The 26094-nt window shown below is 42.6% G+C and overlaps 1 protein-coding gene across 1 annotated transcript in view; it reads left to right on the top strand.

The window, feature by feature from the left end:
* The window catches only part of LOC115107210 (phospholipid phosphatase 4-like), a 146832-nt gene extending 122619 nt beyond the window's left edge, over positions 1 to 24213 (top strand). Inside the window, exons 4-7 of the mRNA XM_065008059.1 lie at positions 5790 to 5853; positions 7022 to 7146; positions 17090 to 17260; positions 23934 to 24213. Coding sequence (XP_064864131.1) covers positions 5790 to 5853; positions 7022 to 7146; positions 17090 to 17260; positions 23934 to 24145 — 572 coding nt within the window. The 3' untranslated portion in view covers positions 24146 to 24213. The remainder of the gene's footprint in view (positions 1 to 5789; positions 5854 to 7021; positions 7147 to 17089; positions 17261 to 23933) is intronic.
* Positions 24214 to 26094: the final 1881 nt, after the last annotated feature.

Genomic DNA, 26094 nt, shown 5'->3' on the forward strand with positions numbered 1-26094 from the left:
ACTTTAAACAGCCCCACAAACCGCGGACCCAGCTTCCGGCAGAGCAGGCGGAGGGGCAGGTTTCGGGTCGAGAGCCAGACCCTGTCCCCTGGTGCGAACACTGGGGTCTTACTGCGGCGACGGTCTGCGCCAATTTTCTGGCGCCTTATGGCGCGCTGAAGGTGGACGTGGGCTGCCTCCCAGGTTTCCTCAGCGCGCCGAAACCAATTGTCCACCGCAGGAGCCTCGGTCTGGCTCTGATGCCAAGGAGCCAGAACCGGCTGATACCCTAATACACATTGAAAAGGGGTAAGGTTAGTGGAGGAGTGACGTAGTGAGTTCTGAGCCATTTCTGCCCAGGGCACGAACTTCGCCCACTCCCCCGGCCGATCCTGGCAATAAGACCGCAGAAACCTACCCACATCCTGGTTAACTCCCTCCACCTGCCCATTACTCTCGGGGTGAAAACCTGAGGTAAGACAAACCGAGATCCCCAGACGCTCCATGAACGCCTTCCAGACCCTTGATGTGAACTGGGGACCCCGATCAGACAGCATATCCTCAGGCACCCCATAGTGCCGGAAAACGTGTGTAAACAGGGCCTCTGCAGTTTGTAAGGCCGTAGGAAGACCGGGCAAAGGGAGGAGACGACAGGACTTAGAAAACCGATCCACAACGACCAGGATCGTGGTGTAACCCTGTGAAGGTGGAAGATCAGTCAAAAAATCCACCAACAGGTGCGACCACGGCCGTTGAGGAACGGGTAGAGGTTGTAGCTTACCTCTGGGCAGGTGTCTAGGAGCCTTGCACTGAGCGCACACCGAGCAGGAAGAAACATAAATCCTCACGTACTTAGCTAAAGTGGGCCACCAGTACCTCCCATCAAGACAGAGCATCGTCCGACCTATCCCAGGATGACCAGAGGACGGTGACGTGTGAGCCCAATAGATCAATCGGTCGCGGACAGCAGACGGAACGTACAGACGACCAGCTGGACACTCCGGGGGAGAGGGCTCTGCACGTGACGCCCGCTCAATGTCCGCGTCCAGCTCCCACACTACAGGCGCCACCAAACACGAAGCTGGGAGTATGGGAGTGGGATCCATGGATCGCTCCTCTGTGTCATACAGCCGAGACAATGCGTCTGCCTTAACGTTCTGGGAGCCTGGTCTGTAAGAAAGAGTAAACCCAAAACGAGTGAAAAACATGGCCCACCTTGCCTGGCGAGGATTCAGTCTCTTTGCCTGCAGGATGTACTCCAGATTGCAGTGGTCAGTCCAGATGAGAAAAGGGTGTTTAGCCCCCTCAAGCCAATGCCTCCACACCTTCAAGGCTTCTACGACAGCTAACAGCTCTCGGTTCCCCACATCATAGTTTCGCTCCGCTGGGCTGAGCTTCTTCGAAAAAAGAAAGCACAGGGGCGAAGCTTCAGTGACGTACCCGAACGCTGAGAGAGCACTGCTCCTATCCCAGCTTCGGATGCGTCCACCTCCACTATGAATGGCAAAGAGGGATCCGGATGAGCCAACACAGGCACCGAGGTAAACAGAGTCTTCAGGTGCCCAAAAGCCCTGTTCGCCTCAGCCGACCACTGCAAGCGCACCGGGCCCCCCTTTAGCAGTGAGGTAATGGGAGCAGCCACCTGACCAAAACCCTGGATAAACCTCCGGTAGTAATTGGCAAACCCTAAAAAACGCTGCACCTCCTTTACCGTGGTTGGAGTCGGCCAATTACGCATGGCTGTAATGCGGTCGCTCTCCATCTCCACTCCTGAAGTGGAAATCCGATACCCTAGGAAGGAGATGGATTGTTGGAAGAACAAGCATTTCTCAGCCTTGACATATAGATCATGCTCCAACAGGCGACCAAGCACCCTGCGCACCAGGGATACATGCTCGGCGCGTGTAGCGGAGTATATCAGAATATCATCGATATACACCACTACACCCTGCCCGTGCAGGTCCCTGAAGATCTCATCTACAAATGATTGGAAAACTGACGGAGCATTCATCAACCCATATGGCATGACAAGGTATTCATAATGACCTGAGGTGGTGCTAAATGCCGTCTTCCACTCATCACCCTTCCGAATATGCACCAGATTGTACGCACTCCTGAGATCCAATTTTGTGAAAAAGCATGCCCTGTGCATTAACTCAATAACCGTATTGATCAGAGGTAGCGGGTAACTATATTTCACTGTGATTTTATATAGACCTCGATAATCAATGCACGGGCGTAAACCCCCATCCTTTTTTTTCACAAAAAAGAAACTCGAAGAGACGGGTGAAATGGATGGCTGAATGAACCCCTGATGCAGGGATTCAGAGACGTATGTCTCCATAGCCTCCGTCTCCGCTTGCGACAGGGGATACACGTGACTCTTGGGATATGCAGCGTCTACCAGGAGATCTATCGCACAATCCCCCCGTCGATGGGGTGGTAATTGAATCGCCTTCTTTTTACAGAAGGCGAGAGCCAAATCGGCATATTCGGGGGGAATGCGCACGGTGGAGACCTGGTCTGGACTTTCCACCGTAGTAGCACCAACGGAAACCCCTAAACACCTACCTGAGCACTCTTACGACCACCCCGTGAGAGCCCTCTGTGGCCAAGAAACAGTGGGGTTATGACAAGCTAACCAGGGTAGGCCTAGCACCACAGAATACCCTCCTGCGTTATCATACACAAAGGTGCGGTTACCTCCCTGATAAACCCTGACCCTAATGCTCGACTATCTAAGGCATGAATAGGGAAAGGCATATCCACAGAAACAATAGGGATCCCTAAACTATGAGAAAAACTTTTATTAATGAAATTCCCAGCCGCACCTGAATCTACTAGCGCCTTATACTGGGAATGCATGGAAAAATCAGGAAAAGAGACCGAGACAAACATTAGTGCAACAGAGGGCTCTGGATGAGAATGGTGCCCTGCCTGCCTTCTCTATTCCCAGAGGAACCAACCCGGCACCGACCAGCAGTGTGCCCTCTGCGACCATGAATGGTGCTCGAGCGGGAAGCGCACCATCCCTCCCAATTCCATATTTTCGGGAGAGAGGGTGCGGGAGGATGGAACAACCAGACCCCGATCTAGACGTCCACGAGTAGCCAGCATGTTGTCCAGCCTGATGGACATGTCCACCAACTGGTCGAAGGTGAGGGTGGTGTATCTACAGGCCAGCTCCCGACGGACGTCCTCTCGTAGACTACAACGGTAATGGTCGATCAGGGCCCTGTCGCTCCATCCAGCGCCGGCAGCCAAGGTCCTAAACTCCAAAGCAAACTCCTGTTAAATACACAACAGGTAATGCATGGGATTGAAAACAGGTGTGTGGGAAGATAAGACAAAACCAATGGAAAATGAAAAATGGATCAATGATGGCTAGAAGACCGGTGACGACGAACGCCGAGCACCGCCCGAACAAGGAGAGACATTTAGCATAACACTGGAGTGATAGATGTGCAGATGATGATGTGCAAGTAGAGATACTGGGGTGCAAAAGAGCTAAAAGATAAATAACAATATGTGGATGAGCTAGTTTGGTGTGCTATTTAAAGATTTGCTGTGTACAGGTACAGTGATCGGTAAGCTGCTCTGACAGCTGATGCTTGAATTTAGAGAGGGACATATATGTCTCCAGCTTCAATGATTTTTGCAATTTGTTCCAGTCATTGGCAGCAGAGAACTGGAATGAAAGGCGGCCAAAGGAAGTGTTGGCTTTGGGGATGACCAGTGAAATGTACCTGCTTGGAGCGGGTGTTGCTATGGTGACCAGTGAGCTGAGATAAGGTGGGGCTTTACCTAGCAAAGACTTATTAGATGACCTTGAGCCAGTGGGTTTGGCAATGAAAATGTAGTGAGGGCCAGCCAATGAGAGCGTACAGGTCGCAGTGGTAGGTAGTATATTGGTGACAAAACGGCTGGCACTGTGATAGACTACATCCAGTTTGCTGGGTAGAGTGTTGGAGGCTATTTTGTAAATGACATCGCCAAAGTCAAGGATTAGTAGGACAGTCAGTTTTATGAAGGTATGTTCAGCAGCATGAGTGAAGGAGACCTTGTTGCGAAATAGGCAGCCGATTATAGATTTAATTTTGGATTGGAGATGCTTAATGTGTGCGTCTGGAATACGTGTTTACAGACACCAGGTATTTGTAGTTGTCCACATATTCTATTCACATATCCTAGATATTTGTAGTTGTCCACATATAAGTTAGAACTGTCCAGAGCTTTTGACAGTGATGAGGGGTGGTCGTTTGACCTTGACCCATTACGGACGCAGACAATTAAGCAGTGATCGCTGAGATCCTGGTTGAAGACAAAGACAGCAGTGGTGTATTTAGAGGGCAAGTTGGTTAGGATAATATCTAAGAGGGTGCCCATGGTTACGGATTTAGGGTTGTACCTGGTAGGTTCCTTAATAATTTGTGTGAGATTGAGGGCATCTAGCTTAGATTGTAGGACTGCCGGGGTGTTAAGCATATCCCAGTTTAGGTCACCTAACAGTACGAACTCTGAAGCTAGATGGGGGGCGATCAATTCACATATATGATGTCCAGGGCACAGCTGGGGGCTGAAGGGGGTCTATATCAAGCGGCAACAGTGAGAGACTTTTTTCTGTACAGGTGGATTATTCAAAGTAGAAGCTCAAATTGTTTGGGCACAGACTTGGATAGTATGACAGAACTCTGCAGGCTATCTCTGCAGTAGATTGCAACTCTGCCACCTTTGGTAGGACTATCTTGTCTGAAAATGTTGTAGATAGGGATGGAAATTTCTAAACTTCCTAAACCAGGATTCAGATACGGCTTGGACATCCAGATTGGCGGAGTGTACTAAAGCAGTGAATAAAACAAACTCAGGAAGGAGGCTTCTGATGTTAACATGCATGAAGCCAAGGCTTTTACGGTTACAGAAGTCAACAAATGAGAGCTCCTGGGGAATAGGAGTGGTGCTGGGAGCTGCAGGGCCTGGAGGAACAGACTAGGTCTAGGATAAGGGTATGGCTAAAGGCTATAAGAACTGGTCCTCTAGTGCGTGGAAGAATAGATTCAAGGCATAATGTACAGACAAGGGTATGGTGGGATGTGGGTACAGTGGAGGTAAACCTAGGCATTGAGTGACGATGAGAGAGGTTTTGTCTCTAGAGGCACCAGTTAAACCAAGTGAGGTCACCGCATCGGTGGGGGGTGGGACAAAAGGGATATCTAAGGCATGTTGGACAGGGCTGGGAGCTCTACAGTGAAATAAGACAAAAATAACTAACCAGAAATGCCTCGAGCAATTCTGTTTTTTATTTTAACCTTTGTTTAATTAGAAAAGTCAGTTAAGAACAAATTCTTATTTTAACCCAAACCCTATCATAACCCAAAATATAAGGCTGCATTACGCCATTGTTTATAACAAGAACATAAATCATGTATAGCTTCAAAATATGTTCAAAAACTGTCAACTACCTTCTACATGTCCCATCTGAGTAGGTTTATGTATTAGGCTAGGTCAAATGTAAGGTTAAGGAGTGGTTTCACGGAATGTGGCTGGAGATTTTCCATTGATCTTGCTTTTTTTGTCCAGGATTAGCCTTCATCTTTGTACATGAAAACATCTACATAATGTCTAAGGACAGTAATGGGGTAAACCTACTTCTCCATCAAAAGCCTTATTAGTGCATAAGTCAAATTAGCTTTTGAATTTCCTGTCTTTTTTGGCTTCAGACATATTTCACTTAAATAATATTAAGAAAAAAACTTTTAAGAGTCAGTGGGTATGAATCATTAATAAATAAATTGTTTTTCTCTGTCCTACAGCTGTCTCACTTGCTCTGGCTTTGAATGGAGTCTTCACAAACACTATCAAGTTGATAGTTGGCAGGTAAATAAATAATGCAATACACTAACTAGACTCAAACACTATACATGTTGGGAAAAGGTTTGATTATATGTCAAGTAGAGTACTGTACCTTATCTTGATTGATTGCATAACATTCAGTTATGCTGGGTGTCATTTTCAAAATGTAACTAAATGCCTTTTTCGTGTATTTGTCACGACTTCTGCGGAGGTCGGTTCCTCTCCTTGTTCGTGGCGGTGTCACCGGTCTTCTAGCCATCGCCAATCCATTTTTCATGTTCCATTTGTTTTGTCTTGTTTTCGCACACACCTGGTTTCAATTAACTAATTACATGTTGTATATTTTCCCTCTGTTTCCCCCCTCCTTGTCTGGAATTGTTTATTTGTAAGTACTCGTGCTATGTGTTACTGGTGCGCTACGTGTTTTGTACCCATGTGTATGTTGTTTTGTATGCTAAACGGCTCCGGCTACTCACCAAGTTCTGCTCTGCGTTTGACATCCCTGCCACCAGTTTACGCACCCCTTACAGTATTGAAAGTTAACTTCAGGTGGCATAAGCAATAACAAACCTCTTTCTCTTCAGGATCCGACCCTTATTTTCAATTTATGCCTAAAATTACAAAACCGAATCTAATTGCCTGAAGCTCAGGACCTGATGCAAGGATATGCATATTCTTGACACAATTTGAAAGGAAACACTTTGAAGTTTGTGGAAATGTGAAATTAATGTAGGAGAATATCACACATTAAATCTGGGTAAAAGATAAAGATGCATATTTTTTTATCTTTGAAATGCAAGGGAAAGGTCACAATGTACGAATCAAGGTTAGGTGCAGTGTATGTGCAATGTTTTAGACTGATTCAATGAACCATTGCAATTCTGTTCAAAATGTTGTATCAATACTGCCCAAATGTGCCTAATTGGTTTATTAATATTCTTGCACAGTAAAAGCTATTGTAAATTGGACAATGCAGTTAGATTAACAAGAATTTAAGCTTTCTTCCCATATCAGATACTGTATGTCTATGTCCTGGGAAATGTTCTTGTTATTTACAACGTCATGTTAATCACATTTGCCTACATTAGCGCAACCGTCCCGTGGAGTGGGGTGGTTGGGGTGGGGGCACCGATCCCGAAGAGGTTAATTAAGAGAGTGATTGATTTAAGTGTATTTTTTCCATTCTCTACAGGCCCAGGCCAGACTACTATCAGCGCTGTTTCCCAGATGGACAGGTGAATATTAAGATGCTGTGCACCGGAGAACCAGACCTAGTGTCAGAGGGACGCAAGAGTTTCCCTAGCAGCCACTCCTCCTGTGAGTACCCGTCAGTCACCAGCCACAACACTGAAACCTCTAAAATTAAGGTCCCCATATTTTGGGACCCTATTTGATTTTTAAACTCAATTCAATCTGGTATGAGAACAGTAGCCCCATCCTGCAAAATCAGAGGGTCTGCCGAAAGCTGAGTATCTTGGTTATTGATCTGTACCTTAAATTCTTTGGTGTGACTTACGAGCATATATGGGGCATAAAAATGTATAACTAGATTCCGGTTAGCATTGCACAGCATAAATGAAATAAACCCAGAATAGGTTGATTTCACACCGAAAGCCGGGACTCCACAGATCATGAGGATGTCTCATTTTCCTGCCTGTAACCTACCATTATTGATCACCTGCCCCGAAATTTCAAATGTTTATTTTACACGTTTTCACCAAACATCTTACAAGGTAAGCTTAGATTTGAGCTATAGCTACATGGGAGTAGAAAATTAATCCTTAGCTTGGTAGGAACAAATCGCAATGTTCCTATTGCAATGTTATCTGATTATGTATAACTTGATGAAAACGTCCCGTGATCACACCTGACAGCACTTACTAAAACATCTGCCAATTTCAAGTTGTTAGGTCTATCAACACCATTTTTTCTGATATTGTTCACATGTTGTGGAAGCCATCTGATGTGTTTCCAGCTCTAGGCATCAATAATTCACTTACAGCTTGTCAATTGAAAGATTACTTTCAAAATAAAAAAACATAAAAAATTGTTATTTTGTGTGTGTTTGATCTTGTGTGTTCTGAACTATGTACCTCCTATCTTCTGATAATTTCTTCCTAATTTTCCAGATGTCTTCTTTCCAAATATACCACGTTTCGGAATGTCAGAATCATGTAACTACACATGAATAGCAATTACTTTTAGGTATTTCTTTTTAGCTGGAAATCAACATTTTGACATTACATTTAAGTTAATCAGTATGTTTTAGGGATCCGCTTGAGCCAGTCGAGGCACATAAGGCTGTGGTGGTCATTTAATTTTGTCAGACGATTATTGTCATGCAAAATACTAAGGGTCTCGCGGTAATTTAATACACGTTTATCTTCTCCAGTTGTCAACGCATATACATACCGCTGATACAGGCCTACATTCTGTTTTCTGGCTATGTGCCATGCCATAGGCTGTAGGCTTGTTCATTTAGATATGGCTATTTTTTATTTATTTTTTATTTAAAAAAATGTAACCTTCTATTTAACTAGGCAAATCAATTAAGAACCAATTCTTATTTATTTATTTATTTTTATTGTACCTTTATTTTACTAGGCAAGTCAGTTAAGAACAAATTCTTATTTTCAATGACGGCCTAGGAACAGTGGGTTGACTGCCTGTTCAGGGGCAGAACGACAGATTTGTACCTTGTCAGCACGGGGATTCAAACTTGCAACCTTTTGGTTACTAGTCCAACGCTCTAACCACTAGGCTACTCTGCCGCCCCATTTACACGGTACTATCTCTATTTTTGAGGTATGATGTTTTTACACAGCTGCAACTTCATTTGGTCGCTATAAGACTATGCTGTCTTTGCTTTTGATTAATTCTCACCACTGAAAAACGATGCAGAATTATATATTATATAATTATATTTCCTTATATTCACTGTCTGGACATGTTGTGGATAAGACAATGACTGTGATATTTTTTCACATGATACTTCACTACAACCATCAGAGGTTGCATGTTCAAACTCTGACATCAGTCTTATAACAACAAAACATTATTGTACCTAAGAAGTTTTCAAAAGGAATCCCTGAGATAGTATTCAGTCATCACTTAAAGGCCATGCACATTATACACTTCATCTCTTTACCATAAAACTGGCCAAAATGGTATTGGTTGTAGTAAAAGGCTATTTTAGTGACAAGCCAGTTTTAGTCACAGGCCATGCTGCAGCAGGAGACTGTAGTTGATGTTGTTTATGTGGACTCTTCCCTATGTGATTTTTTAAAAACGATATATATATATATATATATATATATATATATAATACATTTCCTGTTAAAAAATAATAACATACAATTCTAAGCTATGAGTAAATGTCTACTTGTTCATTGTTTGTATTTTGATATAGTATAATGCAACTGAATTGAACACTATCAGGGGTGTGGCTGGGTAATATTAATACGAATTTGCATCAGGTCACTTCTCGTAGGATTCTGACACGACACCGGCAGTGTACTGATTGTACTGGGGTGACAGGCAACCTAGTGGTTAGAGTGTTTGGCCAGTAACCAAAAGGTTGCTGGATTGAATCCCGAGCTGACAAGGTAAAATTATGTTCTGTCCCTGAATAAGGCAGTTTAACCCACTGTTCCCTGGTAGGCTGGCATTGTAAATAATAATTTGTTCTTAACTGATTAGCCTAGTTACATAATTATTTTGTAAAAATCTGGGCAGTCATTAAATATATTGAGCTGAGCCCGGCAACCGGTCTCTGGCTGATTTAAATCAGGTCCGGCAAACCGGATTGGGCCGAGTCCACTTTGCTAGCTGGGCCCCTATGGGCTCTGGTCAAAAGAAGTGCACTATAGGAAATAGGGTGCCATAGTTGGCATTATTCCTGACTAGAAGCATTCACAGGATTATTAGATAATTGGAGAGGAAAAAACCTTCCATTTCATTAGGCTTTCATTAGACATTCCCAACTGGACATACCCAACTCGCTAATGACCATCAAGTTCCCAATGGCCTGCTCCTCAGGGCTCTATTGTTCCTCTAACCACTCTGACATCAATACAAATTCAATCGAAAATCACATCAAAGACATCATCAAAACAGTATCTTGCTTTTAAAATTTACGTCACTGTGATTGATCAATTTGAAGAAAGACGTTGGATGCCATGGTCATTGTGGATGCATATGGATAAGCCTAATACAAAAAATGTAACCTTCTATTTAACTAGGCAAATCAATTAAGAACCAATTCTTATTTATTTATTTATTTTTATTTTACCTTTATTTTACTAGGCAAGTCAGTTAAGAACAAATTCTTATTTTCAATGACGGCCTAGGAACAGTGGGTTGACTGCCTGTTCAGGGGCAGAAATTGATAGCACTTTCTAAGGTGATGATTGATTCAAAACACCCATACACATAATGGAGATTAAAACTTAATTAAAATAAGGATTGTGCCGTTATACAATACATAGTTTCCCGCTTTATTACACATGGCAGAATAAAAATAAAAATAAAAGGATTTAAGATGTCTTTGGTACATAATTGGTCTATTCTATACTCCAAAATTAAACACATTCTAGTAATCACTTTTGAGTGTGGACTGTAATTATTATGAGTATTGGATGGATTGGTTACCTTATCCTACGTTCCAAACTTTATATCCAACTTCTTTGAAGTTGAGACAGACAGGGCGGACATTTTCAACACTGAGACCGCGGCCCCAGTGTCCAGCAAAAATGTAATTGTATGTTTATTTACTAAAATATCAATAAGGGGGTTTTGGGTAGACAAAGGTGGTCCATTTTAGCATATTACAGGTTCCTTCTGTTCTTCATTGTTTTCTTCATTAGTTTCTTATTCTGTTTCTGCCTCATTCTATGGTTGGTAGCACACTCATCCTCGTCCAAATGGGTTGTTCGCCTGCACACCCACAGGTGGGGACGGCCACTCTCCTTGGACTTTTCCTGATCCAGGACAGTGCCTTGAAAGATGCCCTGCCTTCCCACAGTTGTAATAGCTCCAGTCTCTCCCTCTGTCAGCTCCAGGGCCCACTCCAGGACAGTGTCTTGAAAGATGCACTACCTTCCCACAGTTGTAGCAACTCCAGTCTCTCACTCTGTCAGCTCCAGCAGCTGTCACCATTTTCTCTATGTCCTTTTCCTCCCCCAGAGAAGAAGTCCAGCTGTACCTTCTTTAGTGTCTTTCCATCCTTACTTTCATTTCCTTCAACTGTCTTTCCGCATGAGTGATATATGGCTTTACATCAGACAGTGGTTTTGTTTCCCATGCAAATACAAGTTGTTGTTTACATCTGTCTTCAGAGCTTGTCTCTTTTTTTTCTTCTTCTTCTTCCTCTCTCTTCTCTGGTTCCACTTGCTGTAGCATCTTACAGATTTATATTTTGCATTTTCTGCTTTCTCTTTCCCACTTTCTGAAATCGTCCCACTTCACTTTTCTTGTGTTTTCTTTCAAGTTGGCCTCTCACAGACTCACCTACCAATTTATTTGCTATTACACTACACAACCCTTTTGGTTTCTAGCAAAGATCCCTCATCCTACTCTTACTATTTCCATTTTCCATACTCAAACCCTTTGTATAACTCTTTAGAAAAAAACGTCATCCCACACTCACACAACTCTCACACCGGGGCTAAACCCCTGTTCAGTTAATTAGTCAAACACACAATACTCTCATTCACTTAGTACAATTTCCAAACACACTCAGTAATCCCCCTTATTACTTGTTGTTACCTCCTATGCATACATATGTGTCTTCTGTGGTAACTCTATAGTCTCCATAGTCACCATAGTCTCCACTGAGCATCAATATTCCCAATAGCATCCCTAGTCCCTATAGTTATAGCATCTATAGTCCCTCAGCATCTACCGTCCCTCTGAATCCATAGTATAATAGTTTATATAGTTATAAATGCTATGGTCTCCATACATGCTGCTTCTTCTAAATAAATGTCAAAAATAGCACCTCATGCTATTACCAGACCATGTAGACACGTCTCATATAAACGCCTACAGACAACTGTCAGTAGGGTCTCTCCTTCCCTCACTCTAGCCTTCTCCTAAGACTAGTTCTAGCCTTCTTCTAGATCTTTTTGTTCAATTTTATTTGTTTTACATTTTTTTATTTATTATTATACAAATTCATTTAAATGTACTTATTGAAATTCAGTAGCTGTTTCACTCAGAGGTTTACAGATCAGGTATCTTCCCCCGGGCAGCTCACAGTAAAATAATAATCTGAGCGGTTCCACATCGTCTTTGGTCAGACAGGAATTTCCCTTTTGCATGCCTTCACACGGAATGCACCATCGGTGTTCCCCCACAGAACTTCACTGGGATGCTCCACAAGTGGAATCCCTGATACCTTCGTGACGCCAAGATTCTAGAGGAAATTCAACACCAAGGACACCTGAAGTCAATATTAAATAAATCACTCTATTTTGTCAGCAAGCTGAAAGGTTCCAACAAGCGTGATGCACTATAGTGAACGTCTGTCAGCAGCTCTCTGTGCGTTCCCTTCAGTTCTCTTATAAACTGCTTACACAGAAATATTTGCATGACTTATATTACTCATCATTAACGTTGGATCATGCATGTGACTGACCAATACCTCACAAAGGCTTCCTCTCTCCAAGTTGAGACTTTAAAACTGACATACCTCGGTTCTAAAGCAACGTTCTGGGCGTACTGCCAAGTTGCTTATCAGTGATATTGAGAATTCCTCCATACACGATCAGTCAGTCACCTGCATGGACCATCTAAGTGGTTATTAGAAAGGTAGCATCGATTTGATACACAAAGCATTGATTTGAAACACAAACAGAAAAAATGTCCCTCAGTACTTTACACCCTACAGAAAAGACAGTGGTTGAGGTGTTGCTGTCAATATTCAGAACCACATTCCTGTAAAGATTAGAGATGGCCCTAGCCCTCACCCTGACGTTCCAACAGGTCCCAGATGTGCTCAATTGAGATCCAGGCTCATCGCTGGCCATGGCAGAACGCTGACATTCCTGTCTTGCAGGAAACCACACACAGAACGAGCAGTATGGCTGGTGGCATTGTCATGCTGTGGAGGGTCATGTCTGGATGAGCCTGCAGGAAGGGTACCACATGAGGGGGTAGGATGTCTTCCCTGTAACGCACAGCATTGAGATTGCCTCCAATGACAACAAGCTCAGTCCGATGATGCTGTGACACACTGCCCCAGACCATGACGGACCCTCCACCTCCAAATCTATCCCGCTCCAGAGTACAGTGTAATGCTCATTCCTACAAACCCTCAGTACAGCTTCTCTCTTTCTATTGCAGACAGTCTGAGCACTGATGGATTGTGCATTCCTGGTGTAACTCAGGCAGTTGTTGTTGCCATCCTGTCCCGCAGGTGTGATGTCCGGCTGTACCAATCCTGTATAGGTGTTATTACATATGGTCTTACACTGAGAGGACGATCAGCTGTCCGTCTTGTCTCCTTTTAGCGCTGTCTTAGGCGTCTCACAGTACAGATATTGCAATTTATTACCCTGGCCACATCTGCAGTCCTCATGCCTCCTTGCAGCATGCCTAAGGTATGTTCACACAGATGAGCAGGGACCCTGGGGATCTTTATTTTGGTGTTATTCAGTCAGTAGAAAGGCCTCTTTAGAGTCTTAAGATTTCATAACTGTGGCCTACCGTCTGTAAGCTGTTAGTGTCTTAACGACCGTTCCACAGGTGTATGTTCATGAACCTTTCTGGGATATGTGGGACACTAGCGCCAAATTAAAATAAATTACTATAAAAATCACACTTTCATTAAATCACACATGCAAGATAGCAAATTAAAGCTACACTTGTTGTGAATCCAGCCAACATGTTTGATTTCAAAAAGGGTTTTTGGCGAAAGCAAACGATGCTATTATCTGAGGATAGCACCATAGTAAACAGAGAGAAACCATATTTCAACCCTGTGGACGCAGAAATAAAAATATAATTCATGCCTTAATTAGAAGCCTCTCCAACATAATCCAGGTAGAATCAGGAATTCCCCAGGGCAGCTATCCAGGCCCCTTACTTTTAAAAATCATTACTAACAACATGTCACTGGCATTGAGTAAAGCCTATGTATGGGGATGACTCACCACTATACACGTAAGCTACTACAGCAACTGAAATGACTGCTGCAGTTAGTTTCAGAATGAGTGTCTCTTCATCCACCTCTGGCCTGCTCGCCTCCCTACCACTGAGGAAGTACAGTTCCCGCTCAGCCCAGTCAAAACTGTTCGCTGCTCTGGCCCCCCAATGGTGGAACAAACTCCCTCACGACGCCAGGACAGCGGAGTCAATCACCACCTTCCGGAGACACCTGAAACCCCACCTCTTTAAGGAATACCTAGGATAGGATAAAGTAATCCTTCTCACTCCCCCCTTAAAAGATTTAGATGCACTATTGTAAAGTGACTGTTCCACTGGATGTCATAAGGTGAACGCACCAATTTGTAAGTCGCTCTGGATAAGAGCGTCTGCTAAATGACTTAAATGTAAATGTAAATGAATAAGTTAGTCCTAAATATTTAAACATCTAACAGTGCTGTAATTTGGGACATATCATTCACTCAACCCTAAACCTCAACTAAATCTTGTAATAAATAATGTGGGAATTGAGCATGTTGAGATGACTAAACTGCTTGGAGTAACCCTGGATTGTAAAACTGTTATTGTAAAAAATATATTGACACAACAGTAGCTAAAATAGGGAGAAGTCTGTCCATAATAAAGAGCTGTTCTACTTTCTTAACAGCACCTATCAACAAGGCAGGCCCTACAGGCTCTAGTTTTGCCGCGCCTGGACTACTGTTCAGTCGTGTGGTCAGGTGCCACAAAGATGGACTTAGGATAATTGGAATTTGCCCAGAACAGGGCAGCACGGCTGGCCCTTGGATGTACACATAGAGCAAACATATGCATGGCTCAAAATAGAGGGGAGATTGACTTCATCACATCTTGTATTTGTGAGAGGACATCTTGAAAGCACAGAGCTCTATCTATTTAAATTACTAGCACACAGCACAGACATCCATGCATACCCCACAAGACATGCCACCAGAGGTCTCTTAACAATCCCCAAGTCCTGACCAGACTATGGGAGGCGCACAGTACTACATAGAGCAATGACTACATGGAACTCTATTCCACATCAGGTAACTGATGCAAGCAGTATAATATGATTTTAAAAAACAGATAAAAATACACCTTATTCAATAGCGGGGACTTTGAAGAAACACAAACATAGGCACAGATACATGCATACACACACATGATAACATACACACTACACACACATGGATTTTGTGTTGTCGTGGAATATAGTGTGTTGTGAATTCTGGGATAAATGTCTTGTAATGTTTTTAAATTGTATAGACTACCGGTCAAAAGTTTTAGAACACCTGCTCATTCAAGGGGTATCTCTTTATTTGTACTATTTGTACTACAATGTATAATAATAGTGAAGTCATCAAAACACTGAAATTACACATATGGAATCATGTAGTAATCAAAAAGATATCAAAATATATTTTATGTTTGAGATTCTTCAAATAGCCACCCCTTGCCCTGATGACAGCTTTGCACACTGTTGGCATTCTTCTCAACCAGCTTCACATGGAATGGTTTTCCAACAATCATTATGCTGAGCATTTTTGGCTGCTTTTTCTTCACTCTGTGGTCCAATTCATCCCAAATTATCTCAATTGTGTTGAGGTTGGGTGATTGTGGAGGCCAAGTCATCTGATGCAGCTCTCCATCACGCTCCTTCTTGGTCAAATAGCCCTTACACAACCTGGAGGTGTGTTTTGGGTCATCCTGTTGAAAAACAAATGATAGTCCCACTAAGCCCAAACCAGATGAGATGGAGTATCGCTACCTCCTCCTCCATGCTATAACGGTGGGTAATACACATGCGGAGATCATCCGTTCACCCACAATGCGTCTCACAAAGCCACGGCGGTTGGAGCCAAATATCTCCATTGGTCGTGTTTCTTGGCACGGTGTCCTTTAGTAGTGGTTTCTTTGCAGCAATTCGACCTCGAAGGCCTGATTCACGCAGTTTCCTCTGAACAGTTGATGTTGAGTTGTGTCTGTTACTAAACTATGTGAAGCATTTTATTTGGGCTGCAATTTCTGAGGTGCAGTTTACTGTAATGAACGTATCCTCTGCAGCAGGGGAAATTTAGGGTCTTCCATTCCTTTAGCGGTCCTCATGAGAACTAGTTTTATCATAGCAGTTGATGGTTCAACTGTACTTTGGAGAAACTTTCAAAGTTCTTGAAATTTTCCGTATTGGCTGACCTTCATGTCTTAAAGTAATGATGGACTGTCATTTCTCTTTGTTTATTTGAGCTGTTCTTGCCATAATATGGACTTGATCTTTCACCAAATTAGGGCTATCTTCTGTATACTTCCCCTACCTTATCACAACACAACTGATTGGCTCAAAGGCATGAAGAAGGAAAGAAATTCCACAATTGAACTTTTAAGAAAGCACACCTGTTAATTGAAATGCATTCCAGGTGACTACCTCATGAAGCTATTTGAGAGCATGCCAAGAGTGTGCAAAGTTGTCATCAAGGCAAAGGGTGGCAATTTGAAGAATATCAAATATAAAAACACTTTTTTCATTGCTAAATGCTTCTATATGTGTTATTTCATGCCTTTTGATGCCTTCACTTTTATTGTAAAAATATAGAAATATCCTTAAATGAGTAGGTGATCTAAATCTTTTGACCGGTAGTTTTACTGTCTCAATTTTGCTGGACCGCTGGAAGAGTAGCTTCTGCCTTTTACAATGTTTCAACCTGGTGTTTTACATCTTTCTTCAAATTGATCATCACAGTGAGGTGAGTTTCAAAAGTACAATAGGCCCAAGTGTTTGATGTGATTTTTGATTGCATTTGCATTGTTGTCAGAGTGGTTAGGACCTGATGGTAGTTAGCAAGTTGTGTACTACCAAAGCATGTCCAGAGTGCATAAAAGGAGATTACTGTGACTCAACGATCACGTGGGTCATGACTGATGATTGCGGTAATATGGTCACCGCAGCAGCCCCATTTGTAACATATTTATGTAGTGTTTATGAAGGTTTTATGGGGCACTTATACATTGCACATCATATAAAGCGGGGCCTCCAATGTTATGATATAATTAAAAGTGGAATACGTTTTTGTCTCTCCCTCTTTCCCCCATCCCTCAGTTGCGTTCTCTGGCTTGGGCTTCACCTCCTTCTATCTGGCTGGGAAGCTGCAGTGCTTCACAGACGGGGGCCGCGGGTGCAGCTGGCGTCTGTGTGCCATGTTGCTGCCTCTCTACAGTGCTTTGATGATCGCCCTGTCCCGCACCTGCGACTACAAACACCACTGGCAAGGTCGGTTATGGCCACATCCAAATAAATCAGCAGATATGCCATTTAGGTCTAGGAGTTTTTTCTGATCACATGACTTAATGGCTGTTCAATTCAGCTACCTTTATTATCATACATGCAGAAATTAATTTGGTCTTCACCAGGGTTGTAACATTATGGTAATTTTCCCCAAATTCCCTGGTTTTCCAGAAATCCTGGTTGGAGGATCCGTGGACCTCCTGCATATTCTTTGCTAATTATAGGAATCTTTGAACTAGGATTTCTGGAAAACCGGGGAATTGCAAACCTATCATCACGATGTACATAGAAGACATTAAAAAAACAATCCCCATGAATGTAGGCCTATATAAAATGTGTATTGTGTGACATCAAAGTGGTATTTATTATAATCCTCAATGTTTCATCTTTTCAGAACACATCGACTTTAGGGATTTTCCTCACTCAGACAACAATAAATGTGCAAAAGTAGGCAATTAGCGGAAGGGATGGGGGCAACTTCTTGTAGCCCGTAGTGCTCAAGTTTAAAATGTCTGTCAGTCAGTCACTTCTATGAAGTGGAGAACCAGATCTCTGATGTCATGTATAGCATGTTACTGTCCAGCCACTGCATTTCAATTTTGGCACCTATTCAATGACAACATGCTACTTCAACCCTTATGGGATAACAGCGGCTGCGATTGGAAAGGTTTATGGTCTTTATGATGGAGTTCAGACTTCTTTTGAAATGTTTAACCCGTATGTAGTCTTAACATTCTGTGGCATGGAAAATCGTGGCATGGAAAATCGCCATTCCACTCTCTGCATCCCAGAGACTACAGGTATCCCAGACCTTATACACCTGCTAAGATTATTAGCCCTATGTAGGCACGCAGGTCAATCTCATCCATCCTTTTCTAGTTGTCTCCATATTTACAGAAACCCTCCAAATTTGTTATCTCCAGGATGATTTTTTTGATGGCTGGTGTGATGAATGTTGAGGCGATGTCCTGGATATGGGCAACTGCATGTATTGTGGGCCCTGGGGTCATCCTTATGACATTTTTTACTGCCATCCTGCCCTGGTTGTCATATGGTGACAAGGACCATGTTATTTTGCTGTTCTTTGACAAAAATGTCTCTCTTTCAGCTTGGAGGATTTCTTCTTCATCATCTGAAGATGATGCATCGTGCTCTGGGTTGTAATTCTTCCCCATCTTCTTGAGATGTTTATCTATGGAGATTGCATGGCTGTGTGCTCGATTTTATACACCTGTCAGCAATGGGTGTGGCTGAAAATAGCCGAATCTACTAATTTGAATGGGTGTCCACATACACTATATTTACACAAGTATCTTGAACATCCATAATGTTTCTTGATGTGATGGATATTTATGTATCATATCTACGCTTCAGAAGCTAGGAAAATAAAACCAGTCAGAAGTTTGGACACACCTACTCATTCCAGGTGACAGCTTTGCACACTCTTGGCATTCTCTCAACCAGCTTTGTGAGGTAGTCACTTAGAATGCATTTCAATTAGCAGGTGCACCTTGTTAAAAGTTAATTTGTGGAATTGTTTTCCTTCTTAATGCGTTTGAGCCTGTCACGTTCTTTCAAAATCGAACCCAGAAGCAGACCAGGACAAGGAGAGTAGGAAGAAGGTGAGTATTTATTTACAAGTGAATGTGAATGGGTAGATATATCCAGGTGGCGTAGCGGGCAGCGGTGGTGAGCTGATGGGAGTAAATAGGTGGATCCAATGGGGTAGCGGAATCCTCCGACGACCAGGCGGGAATGGGGTAAATTATCCGGGTGAGTAACTGAAGACAGAACAAACGGAGGTAAGTTTAAGGCAAGCAATACGTAAAAAACAACAAAACAAATTCTATCCAACTTGAGGCTGATACTATGGCACAACATACTGTTCATGGCTAACGATCCGGCAGGGAATGGATGTCAGGTCCGGGCTTATGAAGAGGAGAGATGATGATCAGGACCAGGTGTGCAGATAGCTGATGGGATACAGGTGCGGGTAATCAGAACTCCCAACTGGCTACATTGCCCGGCAACCAGACAGGGTGCGTTCCAGGACGCCGGAAAAAACACTCCAGGACAGAACACAGGCAAAAAACAGACTCAGGAAACGGGATTCGTGACAGAGCCAATCAGTTGCCCTGTGACAAGGAAGGGGTGGTATACAGAAGATACAGAAGAAGCCCCATTTGGCAAAATACCAAGTCCATATTATGTAAAGAAGAACTCAAATAAGCAATGGGAAACAACACTCCATCATTTCTTTAAGTGCAATCGCAAAAACCATTAAGCTCTATGATGAAGCTGGCTCTCATGAGGACCACCACAGTAAAGGGAAGACGCAGAGTTACCTCTGCTGCAGAGGATACGTTCAGTAGAGTTACCAGCCTCAGAAATTGCAGCCCAAATAAATTATTCACAGAGTTCCAGAAACAGACACATCTTAACATCAACTTTTAAGAGGTGACTGAGTGAATCAGGCCTTCGAGGTCGAATTGAAACCACTACTAAATGGACACCAAAAAGAAGAAGAGACTTGTGTGGGCCAAGAAACAAACCTGTCCTATTGTCAAATTTTAGATTTTTGGTTCCAACCGCCGTGTCTTTGTGAGACACAGAGTAGGTGAACGGATGATCTCCAAATGTGTGGTTCCCACCGTAAAGCGTGGAGGAGGAGGTATGACAGTGTGGGGGTGCTTTGCTGGTGAGTCTGTCAGTGATTTATTTAAAATTCAAGGCACACAACCAGTGTCTTGAACATTCTGTAGCGTTCTGTAGCGATTTGCCATCCCATCGGGTTTGCGTTTAGTGGGACTATCACACAGGTTGTGTAAGGGCTATTTGACTAAGAAGGAGAGTGATGGAGTGCTTCATTATGTCCTGGCCTCCATAATCACCTGACCTCAACCCAATTGAGATGGTTTGGGATGAGTGAAGGAAAGGCAGCCAACAAGTGCTCAGCATATGTTGGAAAAGCATTCCTCATGAAGCTGGTTGAGAGAATGCCAAGAGTGTGCAAAGCTGTCCTCAAGGAAGATAGCCCCAAGTAGTTGGCTACTTTGAAGAATTAAATTAAATTATATATTTAGATTTGTTTAACACTTTCTTTAGTTACGACATGATTCCATAGGAGTTATTTCCTAGTTTTGATGTCTTCACTATTATTCTACTATGTAGAAAACAGTAAAAATAAAAGAAAAACCGTGGAATGAGTAGGTCTAAACTTTTGACTGGTACCTTATGCTGAAATGCATTTCTCTTGCATGAGAGTACTATTGTTTTTTTAGATAGAATGATGAGAATAGTTTGTTTTTAATCAACAATCTGTGAATAGTCCTGGAGTGTCTTTTTTCATATGAAAGCCACCCAAAATATACTGACATAATCCAGCGTCAAGAAAAGGCAGTATAGGCAGATGGAAATTGTCTCATTTCCATATTTAGTCACAATATTTCAGAAAAATGTTATACACATTTTTTTTTTGTATTTATGTCTACTTACAACTGGTAATTGTTTATTTTGATATACACAGTACAGAACATTAGGAACACCTGCTCTTTCCATGAGGCTGACCAAGTGAAAGCTATGATCCCGTATTCATTTCACCTGCTAAATCCACAATTAGTGTAGATGAAGGGGAGGACACAGGTTTAAAGAAGGATTTTTAAGCCTTGATATAAATGAGACATGTATTTGTGGCATTCAGAGGGTGAATGGACAAGACAAAAAATATTTAAGTACCTTTTAACAAACTATGGTAGTAAGTGTTAGGCGCACCATTTTAAGTGTGTCAAGAACAGCAACGCTGCTGGGTTTTTCACACTCAACAAGAATGTATCAAGAATGGTCCACTATCCAAAGGACATCCAGCCAACTTGACACAATTGTGGGAAGCATTGAAGTCAACATGGGCCAGCATCCCTGTGGAACTCTTTCGACACCTTAAAGAGTCCATGCCATGACAAATGGAGGTAGTTCTGAGGACAAAAGGGGGTGCAACACAATATTAAGGTGTTCCTAATGTTTTGTACACTGTGTATAAATCAAATCAAATTTTATTGGTCACATACACATGGTTAGCAGATGTTAATGTGAGTGTAGCATCATGCTTGTGCTTCTAGTTCCGACCATGCAGTAATATCTATCAAGTAATCTAACAATTTCTCAACAACTGCCTGTTACACAAGTTTAAACGAATGAATAAGAATATGCACATATAAATATATGTATGAGCGATGGCCGAACGGCATATACAGTACAGTATATACATATGATATGAGTAATGTAGGGTGTGTAAACATTATATAAAGTGGCATTGTTTAAAGTGACTAGTGATACATTTATTACATCCAATTTTTTATTATTAAAGTGGCTACAGATTTGAATCAGTATGTTGGCAGCAGCCACTCAATGTTAGTGATGGCTGTTTAAACAGTCTGATGGCCTTGAGATAGAAGCTGTTTTTCAGTCTCTCTGTCCCAGCTTTGATGCACCTGTACTGACCTCGCCTTCTGGATAATAGCATGGTGAACAGGCAGTGGCTCGGGTGGTTTTGCCCTTGATGATATTTTTGGCCTTCCTGTGACATTGGGTGGTGAAGGTGGGCAGGTAGTTTGCACCCTGTGATGCGTTGTGCAGACGTCACTACCCTCTGGAGATCCTTAAGGTTGTGGGCCGGAGCAGTTGCCGTAGCAGGTGGTGATACAGCACGACAGGATGCTCTCGATTGTGCACCTGTAAAATTTTGTGAGTGTTTATTGTTGTGCCTTCTTTACCATGCTGTCTGTGTGGGTGGACCATTTCAGTTTGTCTGTGATGTGCACGCCTAGGAACTTAATCTTTCCACCTTCTCAATTACTGTCCCGTCGATGTGGACAGGGGGGTGCTCCCTCTGCTGTTTCCTGAAGTCCACGATCATCTCATTTGTTTTGTTGATGTTGAGTGTGAGGTTATTTTCCTGACACCACACTCCGAGGGCCCTCACCTCCTCCCTGTAGGTCGTCTCGTCGTTGTTGGTAATCAAGCCTACCACTGTAGTGTCATCTGCAAACCTGATGATTGAGTTGGAGGCGTGCATGGCCACGCAGTCATGGGTGAACAGGGAGTACAGGAAAGGGCTGAGAACACACCCTAGTGGGGCCCCAGTGTTGAGGATCAGCGGGGTGGAGATGTTGTTTCCTACCCTCACCACCGGGGGCATCCCGTCAGAAAGTCCAGGACCCAGTTGCACAGGGCGGCGTTGAGATCCAGGGTCTCGAGCTTAATGACGAGTTTGGAGGGTTCTATGGTGTTAAATGCTGAGCTGTGGTCGATGACCAGCGTTCTTACATAGGTATTCCTCTTTTCCAGATGGGTTAGGGCAGTGTGATTGCGTAGTCTGTGGACCTATTGGGGTGGTAAGCTAATTCATTTTCTCCAGCAGGACAGATAAATGTTTCCAAAATCTTTGAGTCTAGTTCAGCCGGTCCAACTACTGCACAAGCCAGTCATTCTCTCTACAACACTTTTGCCTTTTTTTCCAGATCATTGATCATGAGAAGGCAATGATTTTGCATGTTATAGGGTTGTGGTCACTGTGAGGTGACATGTTCTCAGCTATGGTGACAAAGTGACAGAGATGGTTTGTCCAAACCAGGGACATGTTGAGACTCAGCCAGCACCAGTAATGAAGTCAACACAATGTCAGACCAACATCAGCCCAATATTAGCCCAACATTCACAAGACCTGAAACAAATTGTTACCCTGCACCAATCCAACATGTTATTCTCACAGAGAAAACTCAAACCCTTCCACTTGTTTTTCCTAATGTCTACCAGCAAGACTCTAGGAATACATCCCTGAAGTCTGTTTTTGAGCATTTGCAAATGCCTCACGTGTTTCACCTCCATGACCATGCCACCACCGTTTTTCCTAGCTACTGATAAACTAAATTATCTGACATTTCTAATATAGCCAGCCCCAGCAGTGACGTCAGCCCAACATTCACGAAAGCTGTACAGCCTAGTGCAGTCAAAAACATGATTTTCCTGTGTTTTATATATATTTCCATACTTTGAGGTTGGAATAATACTGTGAAATTGTGAAAATTATGATAATGCCCTTTTAGTGTAAGAGCTGTTTGAAAAGACTGCCTGAAATTTCTGCCTCTTTTGGTGGGATGGAGTTTTGATTTTCCTGCTTGTTTATATTTGACCATTTTATTTAAAAAACAATCAACGTAAGGTACTTACTGAGAAATGATTTAATATTGAGAAAAAAACGGCTGCATTGGACCTTGAAACAAACTGCTCCCAGCACCTATCTAGACCAAACTCAAAGGCTGACCTTTCCTCTTGTTTTCATATCTGTCTACCTGCAATACCTCTCTGAAGTCTGTTGTTGGGCTGTAACTAATTCAACATGAGTGTCCCACCATTTTTCTTAGCTATTTATAATCTAAATTAGCTGACATTTCCAATATCACCAATAATGAAGTAACATATCAATAATTAATGCACTGTATAAATAACTAAGTACTCAAGTTAATTTCCTATTGTAGATTTCTGAGATATACTGTAGGTAAGTTAGACCCAAGGTAAGAGTGTCGAACTAATAATACCAATGTCTGCGAAGTGGCATATATTATATGTACAGTATTAATATATTATTACTATTATTCCCTAGATGCCTTTGTTGGAGGGGTGATCGGCCTGCTTTTTGCCTACATCTGCTACCGACAGCACTACCCTCCGTTCCTGCACATGGACTGCCACCTGCCTTATGCCAGTCTGGACAAAGCCCCCCACCTCATTTCTGCCCAGGGCGATCCTCGGGTCCTGCCCACTGAGAACGCCACCAGCCTGCCTCTGAAGGGAATGACGGAGGGGCCTGTATGACTCCTGCCCACCCCTACCTCCAGACACAGTCTCTAACCCCACCCTCACCCCAGGACCACCCAACCCGCTCCCCCTCTCACTAACTGTAGATGACTAGCTAGCACTTACATATACCAGTGGACAGTGCTGTACCCCCCTCCCTCCCCCTCTCAGTCTTTCTCCCTGTCTCTCACCTCCCTCCATCCTCACCCTTTGTTTGTTTTGCCTGCCGGAATCAGCACCCTTTCAGTGGTCTTTATTTAGAGAGGCTGTGTATGTATGGCATCTGGGAATATAGGACAACACTGCTGGAGCAAAAAGGCAAAGCCCTAACCCAACATTAAACTGCTAGGATGTTCATTACAAGTGGTTGCTCAACATTTTATTTACTGCTCACTTTAGTAGAATGGAGTTAGCTGGTATAGCGGTTGGTATCAATTTGATGTAGAGTTGGATGGAAAGCAGAGCGCCTGGTGGTAAATCCCATTAAATGTCACAGCTCCCCAATTTGATTTATTAGATATCTAATCGCTTTGTCAGTGATGGAATTCACACTACAAAATCTGATAGTTCAAACATTTCTAACGTTGAGAGAACACATCAACTATAATGGCCAGATGTATGGTCACTAATGTTGTCCAAACTGTATTCTACTTTTATTCAATTAGCCTTGGTCTTACACCCACGGACGTTGTTTTTGCATTGTTCACATCTCTCCTACTGCTGGTTTTCCATGGAAACATAATGATAAATATAACACCAATAGGTCATTATCAATAAAACGTCACAATACCGATTGATTTGGCTGCTGGGGGGGGGGGGGGGGGGGGAAGACTCCCAGTTCTGCTAAAACCATTGACAACTATGTGCCGTTTTCAAGGAATTGTTAAATAAATGTTATTGCTATTTGTTTTTAATATCACACTTAGCTCTATCATCAGAGTTTTACAGCAATCGGTAAACATAATTTCAACAACATCAAGGGCTCCCAAGTGGCACAGCGGTCTAAGGCACTGTTTGATTCCAGGCTGTATCACAACTGGCCGTGATTGGGAGTCCCATAGGACTGCGCACAATTGGCCCAGAGTCGTCCGGGTTAGGGTTTAGCCGGGGTAGGTTGTCATTGTAAATAAGAATTTGTTCTTAACTGAATTGCCTAGTTAACCTTTATTTAAGTTAAATAAAATAAAATGTATGTATTTTCAGACACGTGAGGGTAGCCAGATCCATTTGGCATTTAGCTAAATAGCTAAAGCAAACAACGTGTCATTTAGCTATCTTCATCGGAGATTAGGCTTTTGGAAAGAGCTTGACATCACGCTGGTAAAGTTGTCAGTCGGACTACTGTCATCACCACTATAGAAGGAAAGCAAAATCAAACAATATTTGGAAATAGCCACCTAATTTATCCCCTGAAAGTTATTTTGTTAACTAGCCATATTGACGTGATTTGTTATTAGTTAGCTAGCCAATTTAATGTGGTCCCATCAATCAATATAGCCTATCATGTCTATCAGCAGCAAACGTGATTAAACATTATTTAAAAGGGATAATGTTAGCAAAGTAGGCCTAAGTTAGTTGGTGAAAAAGTACATTAGGTCTACTTACCGCTATGTTTAGCCAAATGTACAAAAAATCTGTAGCTTACAAAATAAACATTATCAGCTAACAGTAACATTACATCGGCATATGCACCCATCTGCTGCTTGACAGGCAGACGCCACAAACCATGGGAAACTAACCTCATTACTCGTCAGGTATAATTAACTTTTAATTTATATCACTCAAATATTGAGAGATATCGTGAGTCTACCCTTACATACACTATATATACAAAAGTATGTGGACACAAGTGGCTGACAGGTGTATAAAACTGAGCACACAGCCATACAATCTCTGTAGACAAATATTGGCCAATGTGGTACCGTCATAGGATGCCACCTTTCCAAAAAGTCAGTTCGTCAAATTTC

Source organism: Oncorhynchus nerka, linkage group LG23 (assembly GCF_034236695.1).
Source record: "Oncorhynchus nerka isolate Pitt River linkage group LG23, Oner_Uvic_2.0, whole genome shotgun sequence".
NCBI lineage: Eukaryota > Metazoa > Chordata > Actinopteri > Salmoniformes > Salmonidae > Oncorhynchus > Oncorhynchus nerka.